The sequence below is a fragment of the Cyprinodon tularosa genome, unplaced genomic scaffold, assembly GCF_016077235.1.
Source record: "Cyprinodon tularosa strain WSP-4 unplaced genomic scaffold, ASM1607723v1 ctg133, whole genome shotgun sequence".
In the NCBI taxonomy this organism is placed as follows: domain Eukaryota; kingdom Metazoa; phylum Chordata; class Actinopteri; order Cyprinodontiformes; family Cyprinodontidae; genus Cyprinodon; species Cyprinodon tularosa.
The window spans coordinates 824,439-850,614 of NW_024038148.1; the positions used below are offsets into that span (position 1 = coordinate 824,439).

The 26,176-nt window shown below is 38.6% G+C and overlaps 1 protein-coding gene across 2 annotated transcripts; it reads left to right on the forward strand.

The window, feature by feature from the left end:
- Window positions 1–2,034: 2,034 nt before the first annotated feature.
- Window positions 2,035–19,908, forward strand: zgc:92242 (uncharacterized protein LOC436899 homolog). Of its 2 annotated transcripts, none has more exons than XM_038277634.1 (6): window positions 2,035–2,165; window positions 7,995–8,364; window positions 16,355–16,472; window positions 16,593–16,701; window positions 16,793–17,012; window positions 19,236–19,908. In XM_038277634.1, exons 2-6 carry the CDS (start codon window positions 8,184–8,186, stop codon window positions 19,397–19,399), a joined length of 792 nt encoding a protein of 263 aa, XP_038133562.1. In that variant the 5' UTR covers window positions 2,035–2,165; window positions 7,995–8,183; the 3' UTR covers window positions 19,400–19,908. The 2 variants fall into 2 exon arrangements, with proteins under 2 accessions (XP_038133562.1, XP_038133563.1); XM_038277635.1 differs by having other exon boundaries at window positions 2,075–2,165; window positions 7,998–8,364.
- The last annotated feature ends 6,268 nt before the right edge of the window (window positions 19,909–26,176 follow it).

Genomic DNA, 26,176 nt, shown 5'->3' on the forward strand with positions numbered 1-26,176 from the left:
TTCAGGACCCAAATGGAGAGGTGAGCTTCTGTAGATTTAATGAAATAACTAAGTACTCAAAGGCAACTGAGACAGGAATCCTACATAAAAAATACAGAAAAACCAGAACCTTGGAGACATCAGCGAAAACAACATGAGGAGCCAGGAAAAGACAGGGAAAGACGAGGAGACGGCACTGAGGAACAGCACAGGGAGAGTTTATATGGGGAGCGGAACAAAGACTGGACTAATGAGCTGATTGGGAGCAGGTGTGAACAGAGGGGTCTAGAAGGGAGCTAGGGAAAAGGAGACCAACACAAGAGGGCGACAGAGGGCAGCAAAGAAAAACATAAGAACTCAAATATATCCAGAAAACACAACAAAATAGGAATGAAACCGATCAAACTAGAAAGGTTTATGTTGCAAAAAAATTAACTTATAAAATTTCAAATAGCAACCAGATTATTGACCAGGTTGAAATCTCTTGCCTAGATACTACTATACTACTTTTTGAATCGATGCACTACTTTATAGAAAAGTGTCTCACAAAAGTTATGAAAATAGCAGATCTAGTTCAACACATCATATTAGTTAATATAACAGACTGACAAGCTAACAAAGTGTACAATAAAAGAATGGTTTTAGACATACAAGGTTTCCATCCCATAGCAAACACTTCCTGATCTACTATGAATTCTGCATTACACACAGATCAATAAAATCTTCATTGCTCCAAAAAAACAAAGAACAAAAACATTCTTCTTTCTATTTTGGCAATTTTGACTTTTTTTTTTACTATTTGCCCCTTAGTTAACGCTGCTCAGGGGTCAAAATAGATTTAAATTCACAGGGTTTTCATATAAAAAAAAAAGTACAGAGAGAAACTATATAATTGCCTTATAATGCCGTAGCAATCCAGACGTAAATTGAATGAATTTGCTAAATAGAATGTTGACATATTTAAAGGAAACAGAGAAAATGTTTTAATGACAATACAAAGAAACATTTACATCATATTTTTATAGATAGAAACGAGACCAATGAGAATGATTTATAGATGTCTTTTATGGTTGTAATTAAATATGAATATAAAAATGCTTTTGTGGGAAACAAAAGGATCCTAACTAAATGAACATCTCTGTTGGAAAATGTCTCCCACCGCATGCATGAAGCTGTTGCTTCAGTGACAGATTGCTGCACGCTAAATGCACCAGGGAGCGTTATCGCAGATCCTTCCTCCCAGCAGCTGGAATACTTTATAACCACCACTGTTCCCAATAACCTGAATAAGTTTTTACATTCAGGCTGATTTTGCACAGTTTCTACCTAAGTCAGTTTAATAACATGCTTCTGTCATTCTGCACATCTCTGATGTTGCTGCTATTTTTTCCAAATATCCATTGCTGTAAAAATATCCATAGCTGTATATTGATTGTTGATTCTTCCAAGTGCACAATAGTATTGTTAAAGTACTTTAAACTGCAGTATTTTATTGTTTATATTTTAACTCTTTACTATTATGTTATTCTTATAATTTTTTCTAAGGTCCACATTTGTGTGACAATTTTTTTTTTATAATCTTTTTGCTGCTGAAACACCCAATTGTGGAACTATAAAGGGATTTTCTATTCTATTTCATTCTAATAGGTTATATTCAATTCAATTCTAATATATTCTATTCAATTATAACTAAACTTTACTAATATTCACAGGCTGCTGGAGGGAGCCCGTTTACTGCTAAAAAATGAGGGAGAACACAAAGATAATTTATTTTACTGCTGGAGTTTCTTTTTATATTTGAAAAATATATAGTGGGGCACATATTTCCCTCTGCTTTTGGGCCCCCCTCAGTCAAGGGCTCTTAGAATCTTCCTAACCCCGCATACAGCGCCCCTGCATGGAGACATTAGGAGCAATCACAGTACAGGTGTTTCAGATCGGGTCATGTGTCATAGTGACTTCATTGACGTATTACTGTGTAACACTGCTGTAACGGTAACTTGAGATAAGAAAAGGAAAAGAGGAGGAGAGAAAACACTGAATGCCAGTCCGCCCCACCCCTGCTGAGTACAAATGCAGCGTTTCAGAAACACACACTCAGACACAGAGGCGTGCTCTTTCACGTCACACACACTCATCAATCCAAGCAACCAGGACTTAGGGAGATGCCGGCTGGCAGACACTGAGTGAGTCCTCCTCTCTGTCCTCTGTCTTCCTCTCTGTCCTCTGTCCTCCTCTCTGTCCTGCTCTCTGTCCTCCTCTATGTCCTCTGTCCTCCTCTATGTCCTCTGTCCTCCTCTCTTTCCTCCTCTATGTCCTCTGTCCTCCTCTCTTTCCTCCTCTATGTCCTCTGTCCTCCTCTATGTCCTCCTCTCTGTCCTCTGTCCTCCTCTCTTTCCTCCTCTATGTCCTCTGTCCTCCTCTCTGTCTTCCTCTCTGTCCTGCTCTCTGTCCTCCTCTATGTCCTCTGTCCTCCTCTCTTTCCTCCTCTATGTCCTCTGTCCTCCTCTCTGTCTTCCTCTCTGTCCTCCTCTCTTTCCTCCTCTCTTTCCTCCTCTCTGTCCTGCTCTCTGTCCTCCTCTATGTCCTCTGTCCTCCTCTCTTTCCTCCTCTATGTCCTCTGTCCTCCTCTCTTTCCTCCTCTATGTCCTCTGTCCTCCTCTCTGTCTTCCTCTCTGTCCTCCTCTATGTCCTCCTCTCTGTCCTCTGTCCTCCTCTCTTTCCTCCTCTATGTCCTCTGTCCTCCTCTCTGTCTTCCTCTCTGTCCTCCTCTCTTTCCTCCTCTCTTTCCTCCTCTCTGTCCTCTGTCCTCCTCTCTTTCCTCCTCTCTGTCCTCTGTCCTCCTCTCTGTCATCCTCTCTGTCCTCTGTCCTCCTCTCTTTCCTCCTCTATGTCCTCTGTCCTCCTCTCTGTCTTCCTCTCTGTCCTGCTCTCTGTCCTCCTCTATGTCCTCTGTCCTCCTCTCTTTCCTCCTCTCTGTCCTCTGTCCTCCTCTCTTTCCTCCTCTATGTCCTCTGTCCTCCTCTCTGTCCTCCTCTCTGTCCTCTGTCCTCCTCTCTTTCCTCCTCTATGTCCTCCTCTCTGTCCTCCTCTTTGTCCTCTGTCCTCCTCTCTTTCCTCCTCTATGTCCTCTGTCCTCCTCTCTGTCTTCCTCTCTGTCCTCCTCTCTTTCCTCCTCTCTTTCCTCCTCTCTGTCCTCTGTCCTCCTCTCTTTCCTCCTCTCTGTCCTCTGTCCTCCTCTCTGTCATCCTCTCTGTCCTCCTCTCTTTCCTCCTCTATGTCCTCTGTCCTCCTCTCTGTCTTCCTCTCTGTCCTGCTCTCTGTCCTCCTCTATGTCCTCTGTCCTCCTCTCTTTCCTCCTCTCTGTCCTCTGTCCTCCTCTCTTTCCTCCTCTATGTCCTCTGTCCTCCTCTCTGTCCTCCTCTCTGTCCTCTGTCCTCCTCTCTTTCCTCCTCTATGTCCTCCTCTCTGTCCTCCTCTTTGTCCTCTGTCCTCCTCTCTTTCCTCCTCTATGTCCTCTGTCCTCCTCTCTGTCTTCCTCTCTGTCCTGCTCTCTGTCCTCCTCTATGTCCTCTGTCCTCCTCTCTTTCCTCCTCTCTGTCCTCTGTCCTCCTCTCTTTCCTCCTCTATGTCCTCTGTCCTCCTCTCTTTCCTCCTCTATGTCCTCTGTCCTCCTCTCTTTCCTCCTCTCTGTCCTCTGTCCTCCTCCCTTTCCTCCTCTATGTCCTCTGTCCTCCTCTCTGTCCTTCTCTCTGTCTCAGCTTTGTTGTCTGATTGCTGTTCCACGGGCCGCCTGAGCTCATTTATCTCTCGCTGTGAAATAGCCTCTGTTTGCTCAGACTGAGGGACTTTTCAAACTTTTCCGTTCAGTATGCGGCGCACATAGCGCGCTCCCCTCGGCTCCTGTACGTTCTCTCTCCTCCCACCATGGGAGAGGCAGGAGCACTGAATAGCATTAGGCACCAAGCCACAGGTGGACGTCTTAGATGAATTTTTGATTTGACGCAGTGTGACTGTGAATCAATGCACCCAACCTGTCTGTATGTTTCTGTTGAATTCATGTGATGTTTTTTTTCTTTAAACCAGGCTGTCTGTATTTCTTTTGGCCATAGATGCAGAGACTCAGAGTGTTTTAGTGCTTATAGAGATTAGGCATGAAATGTCGCTAGAGTCTTGCAACATAATGACAGCTGGAAAAATAAAATGCTTTTATGATTTCACTCTATTTTACATTTACAAAATAGTATAAAATCGTCCAATTGCTTTAATAAAAACAGCAATTATTCCTGCTAGTAAAATAAGATAGTGATCATTACAAATTAACGGATGCTGCTTTTTTAAGGTCTATTCCAATGGCGATTATTTTTTCGACAGTTCCCTGAAATCGACCTACTACTGATTTTTTTTTTCTTTTTGGGCCGATTGCTCCCAATGATTGCAAATGTTATACGTTTAATGGCTCGCAATTTGAACCAGGGAAACATTAAGAAACTAAATAAAACATTATGTGTTGGGTGTGCTTTGGTTGCGCAGTGGTTAGCGTGCATAACCCATGCACAACCCATGCATGGAGACCTTAAGGGCTGGTTATCCTTCTGCAGCAGTCTGTCGCAGTGAGCTTGTCGCAGATATTTTTGATTTATGCTCAATATTGAAGTGTGGTCTGCGCTATGTTATTCCACGCCACAACTCAAGAGGGACAATCAAGAACTAGCTGTGGGTCTAGATACGGCCGAGGCTGTGAGGAAGTGGGGGCAAATTTGTGGGACAATGGAGGGACATGAGGGCGAAAAAGAGCGGGGATCCAGGTGGAAAAAGGTCCCAGCGTTCTCGCGCACCTCGCTCTTCTAGCTGGTCCATCTTCATGAGTCCATTTCCACAATGCAAACCAAACAAGCCAATAAGGTATAGCAAACAGGAAATATGCATAGTGTAGAGAGGATGTAGATTTGACCAATCAGAGGCCTCCTGTCTGTGGCACTGTCTGCGGTCACCTACAATTTTGAAGAGGTGCAGCAGAGTGTCTGAGGAAGGGGCGGGGCATATCTGCATTCACTGCGACACGCATGTAGACGACCTGGTTTCGAAGTGTGAATCAGCCTTTTCTCTCTATTTTCCACCTTTGAAACATTGAATGAATGCATGAATGAATGATTGAATGAATGAATAAATGAATGAATAACTTTATCTAATAAAATACAGGAAAAATTTAACAGACACAAATATTATTGATACATACAATTAGATTATAAGTGTATGCTTGTGAAGATTCTCTGTCATCCAGGTCACAGTCATTCCAAAAAAATAACATTAAAACAATCCACCAGACTTTCCAAGTTTGAAGACATTTCGTCTTTAAACTTTGTTGGGCTACTCTATAAAACCTCAAACTCAACATTATACCTGACATTTTTAATTGAAAAAGCTTCCTGGATAGGAAACAAAATGTCTTTAAACTTGGAAACAGAGTGGATTGTTTTAATTTCATTGTTTTTGGAATGATTATAAATGTAATTCTTATGTTTGAAAGGGGGTGTGATCGCTCTGCTTCTCCTTAGTTCTTTGCACCAACATATTAACCCATTTTCTTGTAGAGCCCCCTGTTGGCTCACCAGAAAGTTTGCACGACTCCTTAATTCCACTTCTAGCCAAACTTCTTCAATAGTTATTTTTCTGCAGTGAAAGAAATACCGCAAAAAGATGAAAACCTTCTCTAAATCACAAAGCTAACACCTTTAAAGTCTCTTTATTATAAGTTTAACTTTTTATTTCAGTATAGTTCAGCCAACATTTATATTGATATATAAAAAAAAAAAATACATAGGTCTGTATCAATAAATGAGATTAATCGATTATTGAAATAATCGTCAACTAATTTAGTAATCGATTAATCATTAACTGGAGTATAGAGACGCTAAAGCATTCCTTTAGGTTATAGAGCGACCCACTCAGAGCAGTAATTATACCATCCATCATCCATTTTCTCCCGCTTCGTCCTTGTCAGGGTCACTGTGGGGCCTGTGCCTATTAGCGGCCCCACCGGCGAGAGGTGGGATACACCCTGGACAGGCCGCCTGTCTGTCGCAGGGCAACGCAGAGACACACAAAGACGTACAACCGTGCACACTCACACCAAAGGACAATTTTTAGAAGAAAAAAACCTCTAAACATTTTGCGTTTAAGATAAAAACATTTTTGTCAATATGATCTATCCAGAACTCCATAGTTCACCTGGTTTAATTTCATTAAAAGTCTTCTTTAGGCAACCTTTGGCTGATTATTAATCAATTTGCAAAATAATCGTTAGTTGCAGCCCTGAAGTTACATTTCAAAATTCATTTCTACCAGGCCCCCCCCCCATGTAAAAATTACTCCACACTTTGGGAACCACTATTAGAGGGAATTATATAACTTATATAACTGATATAAGTTGGTAGAAAGAGAAAAGTGATTGATAAGCAACATGTTCCTCATGCTTTTACCATTATTTGTAAAGCAGCCATATTGGATACTGAACTTCTGTTGGAGGACCAGCTTTACAAGAAGTTCCTGCTGTGTTTCTCCCTCCTAACTCAGGAAAATTGACTTCCATTTAAAACATAGAGCATCTTTAGCCTGTTGAGCAGTCAGACTATTTAAAAGGTTTACTTAACAAGAGCCTGATGCTTTCAAACAGCCAATGTTTTCCTTCCTTTTTTGAAGTTTAGGGAAAATGTATGAGCCTTTTTATCCATATAAACATACAACAGGGGAAGTTTAGTATCTTAAGTTTTTTTTTTTTTCCTTATCCAACATTTTCTGGTCCAAAATGGCCTTCGGCAGCAGAAAGTTTCACATCAACCATGAACATTTCCATAACCACCATACTGTTGTTGTAAATCTGCTTTGATAACCAGTGATTCTAAGGCTTTTTCTCTAATCGCCTCCCAGTCTGGTGTAATAAAATGTGCTTATATGGCTCCAGTAAGTCGTTTTTACCCACAGGAAGTCACTTAGAGTCATTTTGGTTGAATCAAAAGTTGTAAATCGTTTGCTTTATAAAGGTTAACAAGCCCAAAATCGTTTCAGAACCACAATTAAGAAAATAGGGTGTATTATAAAGTTTACTGAAAATTATTGACGGTAAAATAGATTCAATGTCTGACTGGAACTATTTTATGGCTTCTTATCAGCATGGAAGACCAAAAAAATATATCTATCTGATGTGTAATTGTTTTAGTGCATGGATATAAAACTGTTTTTATATGGGTATAAAATGGATGCAGAAAGGCTTGAATGGGAATGTATGCGTCCAAAATGAGGATATGAACTTGCAACTGATTGTTAAACTGCATTTAAAACTAAACCGTTTGTCTGTTTTAACAACTCTTTGGGATGAAAGTTGTGGAAAATCACATGTGTGTGTTTAAAAAAAAAAAAAAAAGCTGTTGTTTTTAAATCTTCAAATGGTTCACTGTAAAACCAGACCCCCCCAGGTGGAGACGGGTTAATAGTTACTCCACACTCAAACGCTGTTGGCTCTCACCTAGCAGCACACTGGTCAGTATATTTTCAAAAGTGCGTGCAAGGCGGAGACTATCTCTCTGCACACAGAGCGAGGTCGTTGGTAATTCCTGGGTTGTTTTTTTTCGCGTCTGAGCTTCCTGACTGGCTCATTCAAATGAAAGCTGGGGTCAGTGCTGCCGATAAGGTGCAAAAAAACAAGCCTGTCTGTAGAAATAAATTATTAAAGCAGGCTTCTTGTCTCAGTGTCTGTTAGTCACAGATAGTGTGGAGTCATTAGCACCCCGCCCTGTGTGAGTGTTGACATACTGAACCTGCCCCTGTTTGTCTTTCAGTGTTTAGAAACCCAGCAGCATTCCCTCTGCATGCAGCACCCCAATTCACACACATTGCACTTGGCAGTGGTGTATTATTTGTTCTGGGCCTATTGTGGGCCAGCCAAAACACAATTGAATGGAGAGGGACTAAACAATACAGTGGGTCTAATATCTCTGTCTCTCCAACGTCCACAGCAGCAACAACACCAATCCGGATCCTGCGGACTTCCCACCTCAAGTGCAGTTAAAACAATTCACCGGAGAGACCATATTGACCTCCCTCTGCTTTCGAGAGAGCACCTGATCCCTTCAGGGGAAAAAAGGAACCGACTCTGCTGGAAACACTGCTACAACAGGCCCCAAGCGTAGAGAGAGAGAGACAAGATGCTGGCTCAAATCCTTGAACAGATGTGGGTGAACCCCGAAGTGCTGGAGGCCCTCAGCGAGGAGCAAAAACGAATTCTCTTTCTGAAGATGAGAGAAGAGCAAGTACGTCGCTGGAAAGCACGAGAGGAGAAGGAAGAGAGAGAAGGAAGGAGTAACAGGAACACAAGGCCTAAGAAAGGTAGAGCTCTTCACGCCATTCATCATACCGGTTAAACTGGCAGAAGGAGTATACATCATTCATTCCAGTAAATTACAGTGGAACAGTGGAATGGAACAAAAGGGTTTATGAACAGGAGGAGCAGCATTTTTAAAAAGTTGGATGAATATGGTTGCTTATCTGATCGAGGCACCAGATAATACTCCTATATTCACATATAATTGCATAGAAGCTCTTCCCTGAGCATATTTTGATGCACTCATACCAAACTTACACAGATTTAAATTGATCAAAGTAATAATTTCTGTTAAACCTTAAACAATATACAGTCCATCAAAAACAGCACCTAGAATAAGAGTTTCTGCTCCAAGTAAAATCATTTTTATAAAGCCATTCTAACGTAACCTTGCCTGCAAGTTGTATTCTCGTGGCATTTGTGCATTCAAACAACACACAGGAATCGATCTTGTCCAGCTCCAGCTGAAACTGTTGGAGACCAAAACAAAACTGCTCCCCAGGCATGTTGCCATAATATGGTTTAAAGCTGTGATGAAAGCAAGAGAGTCCACAGCTGAACCCAAATACCCAGCAGCAGAGGAGGACATATGTGTAGCTGTCAGAATCCATGATTTTGTCTGTGAAAGAAGAACTTACAGGTGCTGGTCATAAAATTAGAATATCATGAAAAAGTAGATTGATTTCAGTAATTCCATTTAAAAAGTGAAACGTGTATATTATATTCATACATTACATACAAACTCATATATTTCAGATGTTTATTTTGTTTAATTTTGATGATTACAAATGACAACAAATGAAAATCTCAAATTCATCATATCAGAAAATTAGAATATTGTGAAAAGGTTCAAAATTGATGGCCCCTGGTGCCACACTCTAATCAGCTAATTAACTCAAACCACCTGCAAAAGCCTTTAAATGGTCTTTCAGTCTAGTTCTATAGGCTACACAATCATGGGGAAGACTGCTGACTTGACAGTTGTCCAAAAGACGACCATCGACACCTTGCACAAGGAGGGCAAGACACAAAAGGTCATCGCTAAAGAGGCTGGCTGTTCACAGAGCTCAGTGTCCAAGCACATTAATAGAGAGGCGAAGGGAAGGAAAAGATGTGGTCGAAAAAAGTGTACAAGCAAGAGAGATAACCGCACCCTGGAGAGGATTGTGAAACAAAACCCCTTCAAAAATGTGGGGGAGATTCACAAAGAGTGGACTGCAGCTGGAGTGAGTGCTTCAAGAACCACCACACACAGACGTATGAAAGACATGGGTTTCTGCTGTCGCATTCCTTGTGTCAAGCCACTCTTGAACCACAGACAGCGTCAGAAGCGTCTTGCCTGGGCTAAAGAGAAACAGGACTGGACTGCTGGTGAGTGGTCCAAAGTCATGTTCTCTGATGAAAGTAAATTTTGCATTTCCTTTGGAAATCAAGGTCCCAGAGTCTGGAGGAAAAGAAGAGAGGCACTTCATCCACGTTGCTTGAAGTCCAGTGTAAAGTTTCCACAGTCAGTGATGGTTTGGGGTGCCATGTCATCTGCTGGTGTTGGTCCATTGTGTTTTCTGAGGTCCAGGGTCAACGCAGCCACATACCAGGAAGTTTTAGAGCACTTCATGCTTCCTGCAGCTGACCAACTTTTTGGAGATGCAGATTTCATTTTCCAACAGGACTTGGCACCTGCACACAGTGCCAAAGCTACCAGTACCTGGTTGAAGGACCATGGTATCCCTGTTCTTAATTGGCCAGCAAACTCTCCTGACCTTAACCCCATAGAAAATCTATGGGGTATTGTGAAGAAGAAGATGCAATACACCAGACCCAACAATTCAGAAGAGCTAAAAGCCACTATTAGAGCAACCTGGGCTATCATAACACCTGAGCAGTGCCACAGACTGATCGACTCCATGCCACGCCGCATTGCTGCAGTAATACAGGCCAAAGGAGGCCCAACTAAATACTGAGTGCTGTACATGCTCATACTTTTCATGTTCATACTTTTCAGTTGGCCAACATTTCTATAAATCCTTTGTTTTTATTGGTCTTCAGTAATATTGTAATTTTCTGATATGATGAATTTGAGATTTTCATTTGTTGTCATTTGTAATCATCAAAATTAAACAAAATAAACATCTGAAATATATGAGTTTGTATGTAATGTATGAATATAATATACAAGTTTCACTTTTTAAATGGAATTACTGAAATCAATCTACTTTTTCATGATATTCTAATTTTATGACCAGCACCTGTAAATGCTTATGTTGTTGTGGTTTTTAATGCTGTCTGCCGCTATTTGATTCTTTACCATGATTGGCTAAAAACCTAACTTTGGTAGGTGGGTCCACCAATTGGCCAATCAGCTGATTTGATTGCAGATACGAATTTATCAATCTGGTTTGGCAGGTTAATGCATATTGATAAACTGAAGAAAAGATAACATTCTTTCAAATGTTCAAGATAAAAACAGGAGCAATCATTTCATGTCCCAGAAAGAAGGTTTAACGAAACCATGTTAAGACAGATAATACAATTACTGAAATCAGTATTTAGTTTTTTTTTATCTGACTGAACATGGGCCACTTATTCTTATGAAAATCTACGAAATTTTCAGAAAGGTTCAATGTAAAATTCTATTTTTTCTGTCCCGTGACTTAAGGTGTTTTTACTTAGATATAAAAGCAGGAAGAACACTGGAAAAACGATATAGAAATAAGTAAAAATTTCTTAAACCAAGTGTATTTACCCTTAAAATAAGATATTTAGATAAAATGCACTTGAAATAAGAAAATGCAATTGTGTTTTCTTGTTTTAAATCTAAATCGTCTTGTTCCATTGGCAAAATGTCTCCTCAATTCAAGAACAAATGCACTTTTTTAAGAAAAAATGACTTATCTCGATTCATATTTTTTCCAATGAATATTTCAGAAAGAACACAGGATCAGTTGTTTGGAGAGCAGATTAGTTTGATGCTATACCTCCCCCAGCTTTAGCAGTACACTGCTAGTCAGCTGGCTGAAACATTTTTCCTTATTATTAACAAACAAAAATTTAACTGTTTGTTTAGTCATCTTACAAAAAAATGAACAAACCCTACCTTATGCTACATCTATAGATAGCATGATATGCAACAGACTTTACCTGTAAACTAAAAATAAAACTAGACCAAGGTGTTTATTGTAGATCTTTGCTTTTGTCAACCTTTTCATAATGACATCATACATATTAAAAGTGCAAAACTATAAAAGGAAAAATTTAATTGTGGATATTGACATATGTTTGTCTGTTTTGATATGATCACCTCATTCATGCCTGTCTCCTATATTTTTGACATTAAAAAAATCAGGCGAAAAACAGAAGAAACATATTCAAGACTTATTCAAGAGTTATTTTGGCAAAATGATCCTCACTTTATCATGCTAAATGTTTAAATACTAAATGGGCGCTAAATAAAACTTGACAGACAGCTAGCTTAAGATTTTATAATTTTAATATAGTTTGTTTATTTACCTTTAAAACAGATTATTTAACCTATATACAGTTGTAGCTTGACGAGAGTACAAGGTTTATTTCTCAGTTTGGTCAGAATAACAATACTTTTCCAACTGCTTTTTCCAAGACTAGGTTAAGCTAAGTTAGCATGCTGCTAGCTCTCGCTACAGCTAGCAGAAAGGTGGCAATAAACTGAGAGTTCATTAAAAATTCACGCATTTTACATCAGTGCTGTTTCTTTCACAAACATTATTGTATCCAATTGTTTGTTTTTAATAGGTATATACTTTTTTTATTGAAGTTAGTAGCAACAAACCCCTTAGCAAAAAGTAGTTTATTCAAGTATACTAAAAGTGCACTAATTTCATACTTAATATCAGGCAGTGCTTCATATACTTAACAATAATATAGTCAAGTGTACTTGACTTACACTGAGAAGTATACAAAGTGTTTACTTAAAAACTTAAAAATGTCCCAATTTAGTATACTTCAAGTATACCGGTACTAGTTTTTACTAATGGACAGTTTGTTCTGAAGAGGATACTTGAATAATATGCTGCTCAGCTGAAGATTCTCAAACATCCAGGTTATACACATTCATAAAGATAAAAAAAAACACTGAACTTTATTTTCCAAGTTTGAAGAATTTTCGCTTCCCATCCAGGAAGCTTTTTCAATTCAAAATGTCTGGATAAGCGTTGATTTCCAAGCTTTAAAGAGTAGCCCAACAAAGCCTTGTTATGGCTTAGAACAGAGGTCTTCAACAGGGGACCCCTAGAGGGGCCACAGAGGTATTGCAAGAGGGTCAAAAAAGTTTTGGTTGATTAGACTTTCTTTTATATTTCCCCCTGCATTTTTTTCCACAAATTGAAATGTGTTTAAATCCACATTAACATGAATTCAAAACAATGTAGTAAACAGATAAATGGAGGCAGAAGATGTCTTTCAGTCTTCAATGCACACATTCAGCGACACACAGGAACTCTTTCAAGCTGGGCACCGTTTCATTCACAACACCTGCCCCATCAACCAGGAACCACAATTAGAAATACTTTAATAATCCCAGGGAGAAATTACTTTCATTACATTACTCCATCTGTAATAGAGGGACCATAGGACCAGTTTGATATAACACAATTTCAGACAATATATATAATTAGGGGTCCCCGCTCCATCTCACCATCAGTTTGGGGGTCCTTGGCCTGGAAAACGTTGAAGACCCCTGGCTTTGAAAATATGCAAATTGAACCGGAAGAACGGGGAGAAATGGGGAGTCTTTGAGGTCTTTGTTAGCCTGCAATACCCAATACTGGTCTATGCATCTGAAATGGGGAGTAGTTAGTGTCATTGTTTGCCTGGTTGACTAGGTGAGATGTCTTGGTCCCCTGCATGGCGATGAGGATTATGATAGCGGGAAGGAATCAACTCTATCGCTATGTTGTAGGTTTTTGAGAGCTGGAACCTGAGTCCACCCCTTCAATAGGGGGGGTGGACATTTTGCATTGAAAAACCCTCCTGGATGGGAATGGAAATGTCTTCAAACTTGGAAAACAAAGTCCAGTGGTTTGTTTTTCTTAACTTTTTAGATACTTGAATAATGTATTACTAATATTTAATTCTGTAATCTTCTACACTCTAAGCGTACATAAATAATGAAGCAGGAGTTGTTTCTAAGGTTACCAATCATGTAAGAGTTTGTTTTTAGTTACTCATCAAACCCAGCCCTCTTTCATTAAAAGTGCTAATCTGTTTTACAAAGACGCCCTCATCTTAACTAGTTTAGCCGCACAATAGGAGTGTGAGTTTACAGTGTTTTGTAACAGAAAGCCTCTGTCTCAGCCTGTTAAATTACTGCATAGGCTGAAGGCTGAAGAAGATTGAGTAAACCCTGTGGTTTGGGGAGTCGCCACTCTTTAAACCGAATATCAAGTTACTATCTTTGTTTACCCAATCTCTGCCATGTCACCTGAGAGGAGGCCGAGTGGGAGCCGTCTGGGTGTTAGCATTACAGAAGATACCCAGTAGGACATCTTTATGAGTGGCTTCATGGGTTCACGTGATCGTATAGGCGTCACACTCAAGCACAGTTAAGCCTCATCCTGTCGCTAAATACACTGGCTTTTAAATCTTAGGGCAACTTTTTAAAATTCATATTTTGGCAAAGAAAAAAAACCATAAATAAGATTGATGTCAGATTGAATCCGGATATTTACTTCTACTAATCTAAAACTGAACTTTTCCTTTTGCTAAGTTCTTTAGATGAATTAAAATGCTTTCAAAGATACATAATGTCAAAAGTGGCTGATATTTAAAGCCGTTTCATTTCTGCAGCTACCTTTCACATTTTGGAAGGTTTTCAGCTGACTTGGAGGTTTTCTTTGAAAAAAAAGACTTCTGTCTTCCTTATCCAGATATATTAAGAAACAGGATTATTTAAAATTTCTCCTGTTTTTTAATTGAACTTTACCAGAAAGCTTTTTACAAAGATCTATTGTTTGATTTGTGCTGCTGAAAGCTTTAAGAACAGCACATCCCTGCTATATAACAGAAACAGCCTCTCTGTCTTCTTATCTTACTCGTATAACTCAGTGACTGCAGCTGATCATAAAAGTTTGCATGCAGACAGATTTATGTTTGAGACGGCCTATAGTGACATCACACCAAGATGTTTCCACAATGACCCCCCTGTGTGTGGTGATTCTTGCTGCTTGAGAGAAACACAGCCTTCTTTGTTTCCCAGTTTCCTTAAAAAACATTGAGCTCATGTGATTATCACTGACACGTCACTGATGATGATTTAGACCTTTTAACCTGGTTAGCAGTTGGCAGAAAGTGGAGCAGTGCATCTTTATCTGTGACATCACGGAAGGTATTTAATGTTTAGAGTTGTGGAAAACACCTCAGCTGTCTCTCATTGTCATGAGCAGCTTATGTTTAACCACTGTCATGATAAGATATAATTCTACACTGGAAAAAATCGAAATCTAGATAAGTAATTTTTTCTTAGAAATAAGTGCAGCTGTTCTTGTATTAAGGAGGTAAAAAAGACATTTTGCCAATGGAACAAGTAAATTTACACTTAAAATAAGAAAACACAATTGCATTGATTATCTTATTTACCTACTCAAATAAATGGTAAATACACTTAATTTAAGATATTTATTACTTATTTCTAGAATGTTTTTCAAGTGTAAACATTTTCTTTTCACATACGCTACAAAAACTGATCTAAAGATAAGTGAAAATGTCTCAGAGTAGGTGGATTTGCCCTTAATTTGAGTTGGTAACTTAGACACTCTGCCAATGACATTAGTATTTTTGCCCTTAAAATAGAATAACCAGATGTTACACTGCAAAAAGATCTAGAAATAAATGAAAATGTCTTAAATTAAGTGTATTTATCCTTAATTTGAGAAGGAATGGAATGGAATTACTCTTAAAATAAGATAATTAGATATTATGTACTTGAAATAAGACAATGCAATAGTTTTTTCTTATTTTAAATGTAAATTGTTTTGCTCCATCGGCAAAGAGTCTAACTTATCTCCTCAATTCAAGAAAAAATGCACCTATTTTCAGAAAATATGACTTATTTAGATTTACATTTTTTCCAGTGTATGCAGTTGAAATAAAATGACGAAAATTATGAAGTTGTTTTTTTCTATTTTAAATGTAAATCTTCATAATTGATCTTCTCTGAATTGAATTTAATCTTTAATCATTGAACATTGGTTCGTTACAACTCAGAAAGAAGCTTTAAAATGGGGGTGAAAGGTCACTCTCAAGGACTCCCAACTATATACAACCAGGGCTATAGTATAATAGTTTATATAAAATCAAATGAATCTTTCAGAACAGCCTAGTTAAAGTTCTGACCAAAATCCAAGAAAGCGATTATAAGACTGCACTACCAAAAATTATTTTAAAAAAATAAGCGGAAAATGAGTTTATGTTGTATTTGAGAAGGTAAATAAGATAATCTGCTGATGACATTTTTGCCCTTACAATAAGAAAATTAGATAATATGCACTGGAAATATGTGAAATCTTGAATTTTAAATGTAACTCATTTTATTCCATTGGTAAAACGACTGAAGATACTCTTATTTCAAGAAATAACCACATATATGTATTTATGTTCGATAACCAAAACCTGCGGTGCATTGATTTTTTTTTTTGTATTACTTTTTGTTATCAAAATTCTCCTTATCTAGATATGTTGCTTTTTTTGTTTTGTTTTTTTCACCATTGTTTTTTTATTTGTTGTTTGTCAGGTTAGATATTGACAGAAAGCATCCTGCAGCAATAATACAGATTAACATGTTTAAGGTGTTTAGGGGAGAGAAATCTGGGGCTCATGTCTCTCACAGTATCTATCCTTGTACAACAGCGCCCCCTACTGACAAAAACTGGTTATTGAAAGGCCTGCTTCAGTCAGACCCCTGCTGAATATCTTTTATTAGAAATAAATACACTTTATGTTCTTGTTTTTCTATTTTGCTTCTAGCTTCCAGTAAACAAGTGAGCTGGCTCCTCAGTCGGGATGGCGAAGTGAGCGTGGTTGTGATCGGGGAGATGGACGAATTTAGGTCCTCCAAAGTCCTACAGAACCACATGAACAACAGGTAGAAACTGAATAATGTATAACAAATTCTAACGGAAAATATGAAATAACAGTATAAGCAAGTACTGTCCTCAGTAACACCTAAACAGTGAAAACAACAGTTGATATCGCTCTCTTGCAGACTAACTGATGGTACGAAGTGCAACCAGACGGTGGACCTGCTGCCAGGAAGTGATGCCCAGCAGCACAGCATCAAAGGCGAAGCCAGGCTCCCTCCAACAGATGTTAATGTGAGTCCCAGTGTGCGTTTGTATCTGGATTTTAGAATACAATATGGCCAGCGCGTTGGATTCTGATCAGCATATCTTAAATCACACGCAGGAGGATCCAAGTTCCCCGAACAACCAGTCATCTGAGGAGGACTGCAGCACTGATGAGGACCCAAAGGACTCAGCTGAAGACAGTTGCAGTGAATCAGGCGGCAGCTCGGAGAACGTTAGCGAGCTCAATCTCGCCTACAGGCCTCATTTTCAGAGAGAAAGCAAGCTGCAGATAAAAAGCAGGCAGGCAGACCCAGAGAAAGACCCCCAACAGGACAAAGGTGAGAGAATCAAAGGATTCCAGTCTGTGGGATGAAATGAGGATACCTCAATAAAGTCTATATACCACTTGAAATTTTGATTTTGTTACTTTACAGCCATAAACTTCAATGATTTTATGAGCTGGATCAGCCAAATAGCTCTTCGTTTTATATTTAAAGGGTCAATTATAGGGAAGTATATGATCAAATATTATTTTGGCACTAGTATCCATTTGTTATCAAAGTAAAGTTGTTTTCTTCCAACCCTGCAGAAAGACACTTGCCTTCACTGCGATACCACTTCTAGGCATTCCACCCATTTCGTAACATCTGGCTGGCGAAGACACACCTTCGTCAGTTAGACGTTAGCTTAAAGGGTAAAATTTCTGTTAAGGAGTAGATTAGCTGCTAAAAATACCACTTTTTCTTAAATGATTGTGCTCTTTTCATAACTGATTGCTGATTGGAGAAAATGGGTGCGTTGCTTCCTGGATGCTGCGTGCTGCGTGCCCCTCTATGTGTATCAGCTGCTTGGTTTTCCAGGACCTTTCTAGGGGCTGCTGCTCAGGAGGAAGAATTCTTGAGGATTACTCATGACTACTCATTCTTTGTCCATGATTTTGATAAATAAAGGCATTATAATGTAGTTAAGCGCTCAAAAACGATATATGCCCTTTAAAGATAAATGATAGATAGATTTCCTGACACAAACATTTGAAAACTCTAGCGGACCGGGAAAGATCCGCTGCTTTTGGCTCCACAGTTCTGGCCCTTGTAGATACATTAAGGTGGCAGCATCAAGCTGTGGGCAAGATGGATGGATCTAAACACAAGAAAACCCATTAGTCTCCCCACATCCAGCCCAAAGAATCAGCTCATTAACAAGGCTCTGTAGAACCCCACTGCATGCCTAGGAGGTTATTGATTCAGGTGTTTAGGTTCAGGGACATGCCAGAAAGCTGCAGGACAGCAGCCATCATGGACGGGAGTTTGATACCCCTGTGCTAGAGGCTGTAAAAACCTTAAGATTGAGGAGAAAGTTCACTTTCCAGCACTCCAACAGCTCAAAAAATATAGCCAGGACTACAGTAGAATGGATTATGTCAAAGCAAATTAATCTATAAACGGCCTAGTAAAAGTCTGGACCAAAATTACAAAAAATATCTAAGGATAAGTAACAATGTCTTAAAATAAGTTTTTTTCTGTCCCTTAATTTGAGCAGGTGAAAACAACAATCTGCCAACAGAATGCCTGCAGTGTTATTTGCTGTTGACATAAAAAGAAAGTAAACTTATTTCAACAATGAAAAACCTCACAGTAAAAAACAAAGTGCTACTTTAAAACCTACAGTGTTAAACATAACATTTGGTCCCACTCCAAATTAGAGTAAAATTTACTCTATGACCAAAGTTAACTTTTCAGAGTTAATTTGACTATTTTTTGTGTCAAAATCAATAAGATCTCTGAGTGACTAATGGGTAATCGACACTTTATAGAGTAAAAGTTATACTGCAAGGCTGTCAAAGTTCACACTAACTATTAACTCCAAAACTTGAGCAGATTTACACTCAGCAGAGTTGTAAGTACTCATACTTATACACCAAAAGTCAACTGCAACACTGAGCCAGGTTACATATGCTCCTGCCCTGTGCCGTATAAAACTTACACTGATCTCAGTGTCAGAATTTGTGAGTTAATTTTACTCCCGTTAGTGTTGATTTTTCTTCACAAGTGTTAAACGAAGTAAGTTGTCAGAGTAATTCTTATTTTACTTTATACCTAATTTCGACTCTGACTAGAGTAAAATTAACTGTACTGGGCAGGACCTTATGTAACCTGGCTCAGTGTTGCAATTGATTCTTGGTGTATAAGTATGAGTATTTACAACTCTAGTGAGTACATTAACACCAGTAATTTTAATCTGTAGTAAAATAAGTTTACTCTGAATTTTTAACACACAATTTCTTCTATTCTCAGCGTGGTTGTTATTGATGCTCTTATGGAGCTTGAGCTCAAAGTAGGTGTAGGTCCATCACATGAAATCTAATTTAAAAAGTATTAAAGTTTGTGGCTGTAATGTAAAAATTTTTAAAAGAAATTAAAGATGTATAAACAAGTGCTTATTGGATTTCTACCTGCTTATGACTAGTCTGGTTAGATTCTGATCTGCTGTCGCTGAAATTTCCCCTAATTCAAATCAACTTAGCAATAATTCCTGGAACTCCTTCTGCTTTCTTTTTTTAGAAACTTTGTGTCGCACAGAGACGTCAGAAAATGGAGGCCGCGTGGCTCAGCTGAGGAAGGCATTCGCAGAAGAACCCTCCAGCAAACCGTCTTCCTGCAACAAACCTCCCCTACCTGTCAAACCAGCTCATCTACAGAAAAGAAGCACAGCACTCGTCCATTAAGCCCGGGTAGTTTCCACCCTGCTGTACGTCAACATCTGACCCCTGAAGAGCCAGAGCTGACGCAAAACGCTGCAGTTGTTTGAACTCCAGCCAACCACAAGCTGTGGAGAAATACCCTGCAAAAAGGACGTGTGATTTTGTATTATTTTTTTATTTAAAATGTCCGCCTCTAAATGGAGAAGCGTCCGTTGAGCGGAGCAAGACTTTCTACTGATATCAGACTTTATGGAGCAACTACAATACTGTGAGGTTGAGATGAATTTCACAGTCTGTGAACGTTACGGCAGACACTGTGGGACATGTCCACAGGAAAGAGACACAAACACACCACTCAGTGGAAAAGCACCACGGTTTCCTTACTGGGATTATGTAAACTACAATTGTTTGAAGCTTAAAAGCGTTGATCAATCACTCATATTCTCCTCCATGTTCACATTACTTACCTCTACTCTAGACTTTATCTTGATATTTTTTGAGGATCAAATAAAACTACTGAATTCACAATAAAACAGACTGTTTGTACTTTTATCCTTAAAGGGATTTTAGACAATTTAATTACATATCCTCACTATCACCCAGGAACGCTCCCTTGCACACGTTCACTGACAAGCACTGACCTGCTCATCGTGAGCCCTTTAGGCTTTAATATATTACTCAAGAACCTGTCCAAGTGTTAGAGCGAAACCACTAAGCAGCTTCTGGACAACAAACCCTTTTTGTTGATTAATTTTTTAACTGTATAACTTAATCCAAAACAAATAAGCTGCTTTTCAGCTTAAATAGAATTTAAGCAAAGTTCATGTATTATTTCTCACTATCTCTTATTTCAACCCACCGAACACTAAATGTGAAAGGAGATGTTTTTATGGTTTATGGTTTAAAGTTGCCTACTAAATGTATTTAATGAAGATGTATAGAGATCAGGCTTGTTAAGCCCCTTTGATCGACTCTAACTTCTTGAGGAAAAATATATCTTTGTGCCAGCTTTGTTACACCTTTAACTTTTCAAACACACTTTACATTGTGGTTACATTTATCACCAGCAAAAAGACATTTATCTATCTAATTATAAAATATTTTTTATTCGGTTATGCTTACGATGCCAACTTTCCCTTAATTTTTGAGCCATTGAACACATGTTAGCAAGCTAAGCCATCATGATGGTAAATTATTAGACATTAGCATGCTAATGCTAGCTACAATGCTGTACTTTGTTGCAGTAGAGCAGGGAAGTGTAACCTTCATTTTAATGGTGTGTGAAGACAGTTTAATAAGAAGAACAAACTTGTCCTTCATGTTGAGATCTCATGTGTTTAATCCTCTTTTTGTGTGTGGTTAGCAAAAACATCTAATAGCAGTCAGTTAGCATCTTTAGCATCAGTATTTACAAAGAGATTACCAGTTTTTATGGGCTATTTAGAGAAGAGTCAGGAAGAAAAGGCAGCTTTTTTGAATGAATACTAGTTTAAGATCTAAGGGTTGAGCTTTCTTTCACTGAGAGGAAGTCTGACTGTAAGTGTTAAGGCTTGCAGGGCTATTGGCACACCTTTGTGTAAAGCCGTGCAAACACTGTATGGTTTTTTGCCCTTTTCAGACTGAATTTTTTGATTGGGCTGAGTTTCAGTTTGAGTTTGTGTAGTATACAGGGGGTAGCAATAGGTGTTTAGCTTCTCACGACCACCTCTCAATCAGGAATCGTTAGGTCGGGATGTTTGAAATTCAGTCGGCCGTCGGCGTTGGGTCACACAGTGTGAGAACATGCATCGTCAGCCATGAACTTTTAAACCCTGTGGTTTTGTCGTACAGTTTGAGCTGTACCTGCGTGAACTATTGAAATTATGCACAGTGTATGGCCGGTGTAGGTACCGGATCTGCTCGGGGCCCTGCTCCTTCTTATGACGTCATTATATGGCAACTCCACTCGGACAAACTATATTGCACCCGTTTTGGAGTTTGGACATATTATTACCTACATTTACTATTATTTTACATTTCATCAGCAATTTAAGTAGCTGAAAATAAAATAAAACAATCATTGTCCGTCTTGAAGGAAAGTACTGTCTTCTAAGACAGACTTAGCTCTGCCATTTAACAAGGTGACACAAAAAGTCTCAGTTTATTTTTATTCTTTTTATTAAGATATGAGGGCAGGGAGGGACAAATGGAATATCCTAACAAATGACTTTCATAGAGGTTTTATAAAAGGAAACAACAGTTATTCTACTTCTAGAAAACGAACGGTTGTTGTTGATATAAATTCAAAAGTAGTTTAGCCTAATATGGCTAATTGACCGAGCTAAGAGGGGCTAACCTGTTAGCTTTGTTCTTTCTATGTTCACTATAAACATAAATTTTTTTTTTTATCGATCAGGTAAAACTTCATCGGTGATTTGACATGCTAACGGACGCTGCGTGATGTTATTATGGTTGTCTGGGCAACCACTATGTTTTACATCATGTGGCAACGTTCAGCCAATCATTTAGCGAAACGTCACTGGCATGCACCAGACCCGAGCAGATATGATGACCCGAGGAGATCTGGTATTTACATCGGCTTAAAGAGGCTGCTGTTAGATCCAGCCCAAGAAAACTGAGCTGCTGCTCGAGGCGTCAGCCAGTAGAGGGCCCAGCTTGAAAGAGCTCCTGTGTGTCGCTGAATGTGTGCATTGATGACTGAAAGACATCTTCTGCCTCCATTTATCTGTTTACTACAGTGTGTTGAATTCATGTTAATGTGGATTTAAAGACATTTCAATTAGTCTAAGCAACAAAAACTTTTGTGACCCCCAATCAGAACTTCCATGGACCCCATAGGGGTCATGGACCCCCTGTTGAAGACCTGTGATCTAGATCATTCTTTTTTTTTCAATTGGGGAATTGGAAAATTCGAAGAATATGATTAACTGTGGTTACTATGGGAGGTTTAGTGATAAAAAACAGACTTCTCTATGGTTTCCAGAAGAAGATTATTTAAAATTTGTATGTTTTTCCAAGAGCAGTGTCTTTGATTGTGGGGCTCTAATGGCCGTGGCATGCAGTCACCGCTATATAGTTACATAAGACTTATATAATTCAATAATTAATGAAGAGAGTTTCTATTTCCAATTTTATAATTATCAGCATAGTACCAGTAAAAACCAGGGTAAGGGCTTGGTGATATTGCCAAGCCCTATTTAATGCAAGCGCAACCAGAATACATCCGGCTCACCATTGATTGATAAAAAATGCACTAAACTACAATGTTTAAAATGTCAAGTGACTTTGCCATGAGAATAAATATGTTTAATCCCTTTCTATTAATTCACCGGATCTGTTCCAGAAATAAGATCCCCACCCTACCTCTTTTTTTTCAACTTTATATCTGTATATTATTGTTGTCCTTTTTAGTTTTTGTTTGCATTTCATAGTAGTTGTATAGTTAATAGAGTGTAATTGGAAGAAAAATGTAAGTATAATACATATGGTGCAATCATGTTTCGCTGCTCTGCACTGAGCATGTCCGGTGATGATGTCATCTAAGCAATAAAACAGAAAAGATGTAATGTACGCATCTGTTCTCACAGAAAAGTCATTTTTAACATTTTATACGACATAGTTTAGTATGCTTTTATAATTAAGGATATAAATAAGTAAATGGGGAAATAAATAATAGAGGCAAACAGAGTCTCAATACATCTGGCCCTCGATTTGAAGCCTTTTACTCCATCCTTCCTCTACCTTACTTCCTGTCTTTAAAGAGAATCAGTTTTAAGATTTAAATGTGCCGCTTGTAATCATTCAAGGAATGAATGTTTATGCTTTAATAGTGTGTAATGACATTAGACAACATTACGTGGCAAACTTCCTCAAGCTCTGATACAATCTCTAGTGTGGGTTCGCTTTTTGGGAAACCCCTGCAGTCCACCAGATATTAGAAGCTGTGAAAACCGTGAAACCACATTACAGAGGCAACAGTCTCTCTCTTTTATGGTTTGTTTGAAATATAGTTACTCCCTAACTATTAGGTCATATGTTCACTTTACTTGGTCACTAATTAATTCCTTAATCTCCTCTCATGCTGATTGTGCCGATAGTTCTGTGTTTTACCCAATCAAAGTATTTGTATTGAACATTTAGCCTACTACGTATTTGCTGTTTGTGTGGAAAATGAAAAAGAAAATACATTTTGAGTGTTTGTTTTCTTTCGTTTAACGGGGCAAATGACAGTTGGTTTGATTTAGAGTGATTATCTACTCAGTAGGATGCAACAGCAAACTGCCTGTTGGAGATCAAACGGACAGCGCAGAGAGCTGATTAGCATGTGGTTCAGGCTGAGACAGAGGCCGAGACGCTTGGGGAGACAGAGCAAATGAGAGTCCGGTCACGGGAAGAAAAACGTCACACTCAACTCAATAAACCTCACCGCATTCCCTCACCTCCTCCACGCCATCGGCCTGTGTGTGTGTGTGTGTGTGTGAGCATGTCTATCCACCCATATATCTTGAATCATGTGACTTAACACAAGCAGTCATGCACACAGTGTGAAAAGACCGGCTATATATAGTAGGACAGTGTTGGGTTTCCCAGCAAAGCTTTGTAGGAGTCCCTTCATCTTTGTTCTTTTAGAAAGTGCCAGTCATTGACTTCTTGTAATGCAGTCGGTCCACCGTAGTTTAGGTCGGGCTTCCTGTGCAGCCTGAAAGCTAAAACTGAGGATGTGTGACAGTGGCGGTAGATGCCAAATAATGTCTTAGAGCACAACAATCATTCAAAAGTATTTTGTACCACTGATCAACAAGCAGGTTTGATACCCTTTCGTTATCTTTGTAATACAAATGTTATTGTTTTATATCTGGATCTGATTTGAAGAATAATCACAAAGTGGTTAATATATACATAATGGAAGGAAAAATATTCATGCTTTAAAAAAATCAGTTAAAAAGCAAAATCTGAAAAGTGTGGCATGCATTTGTAATCAGCCCCTCTAATGCAATGCCTAGTAGAGCCTCATCAGCTGCAGTTACAAACAAATTTCTTTGGCGTATGTTTTTATCATTTTAGCCCACTCTCATTTTAGACCATTGGTTCCCAAAGTGGGGGTCGGGACCCAATGTGGGGTCGCGAGACTCAAAGTGGGGGTCATGAGATGGTTTTCACAATCATTATGTGATCCCTGAGGTGTATGGAGCGCCAAAATACATCATGAAAAAATAAATGAATGTATAACAATATACGATGTAACATTTTTTTATGTGTTTGTAAAGTGCATGTTTCAAATATGTAATTAAACTAGAAATTGCACAATTAAATAATTAAATGTCAACTTGAATGATCAAAAAACATTTAGAACTATGTATCAAACGTCTTGGGTGTCTCCATGTACAGGCCTTAGTCCTTGATATGGCGGACCTGGGATAAAATCTGGCCTGTGGTCCTTTGCCGCAAGTCTCTCCCCCTCTCTTGTACCCCTATCCTTTCTGCGCACTTTACAATAAACAACCTAGTCCCATAAAAACCTCAACAACAAAAAAAATAATTATGTGCTAAACAACAAAATGCCAACAAAATGAATATAGAGTGAAATAATTAACCTATATTTTTGAGGGGTCAGCAGTCTTTATTTTTTGGAGTCACAGACTGAAATGTTTGGGGACCCCAGTTTAAGATAATGGATTAAATGTGCTTGATGTTTAGGGTCTGTAACTTGCCTCTTTTACAACCTCTAACCTTATATTTAGCGCTATGATCTCGTTATGATCTCCAAAAAGTATCCATGTTTCTGCTGAAAAAGAGAATGTCTACAGCATGAAGCTGCCACTACCTTGCTTCCCTGTGGGAAAGATGTGTTCAGGGAGATGTGCCAGGTTTTCATTTATTTATTTAACTTTTACGCAAAAATTAATTTATATATATATAAATGACTTTTTACAGCTTTCTTTCAACTATGGCTCTGTCACACAAAAGCCAGATTTGTGGAATGTGGTTGCCTAAAAGTTGGACAGCGACTAGAAGCTTTGGATCCTTTTCTTCTCCTGTGATGAATGCTCTCCTAGTCCTGTTTGCAGGTTCAGTTCTGAAGCCTTCTCTATGAGGCTCTTCAGGCGTGCCAATCTCTCCCTTTTTATAAATCAAAGCAGACTCCATCAGGTGCTTGTTTGTTAAGTTAACCCTGATATAAGATTATTCACTACCCTCTTCCCAACCAGTCTGCTGGATTTAGGTTTTAAACACATTCTGGACTCTTCAAAAATGATAAGAGTTCTTAAGCCAATCAGCTGAACTTGTATGTAAGGGTATCAGAGTAAAGCAGGTTTTTTCATTTGGAAAACAATTCTAACCACTTTATAATTAGGCACTTCTTTTGATTTGTCTATCACACACAATTCAAATCTGTCTTTAGTTGCAACGTGACAAAATATAAGCTTCACAGATTATGTATCTTTTAGTTCTTTCTTTCTTCATTACATAAAAATTTTACAACTCAAAAAAGATTTTCTGAATCCTTTATATATATTTATTGTATTAGATAAGTAATTAATTAAAGCTACCTAAAATCTTTTTAATTTTGATTTTTTTATCATGTATAGTTCAAAAACTCTTCTAATTACTAATTTGTCTCAGACTGACCTGTCAAGCTCTTATTTTAAGAGTCTAGGTTATGATAAATGTGGGAAGTGAATAGTCAGAGACTCAGCTGAGCAGGAATTCATAGCAGCTTTGAAAAGCATACCAACAGAGGGAGATTAAATCACTACTAATCAGCCATCGGGTGTCTAGATTAGTAGTAAATGGTTCTGG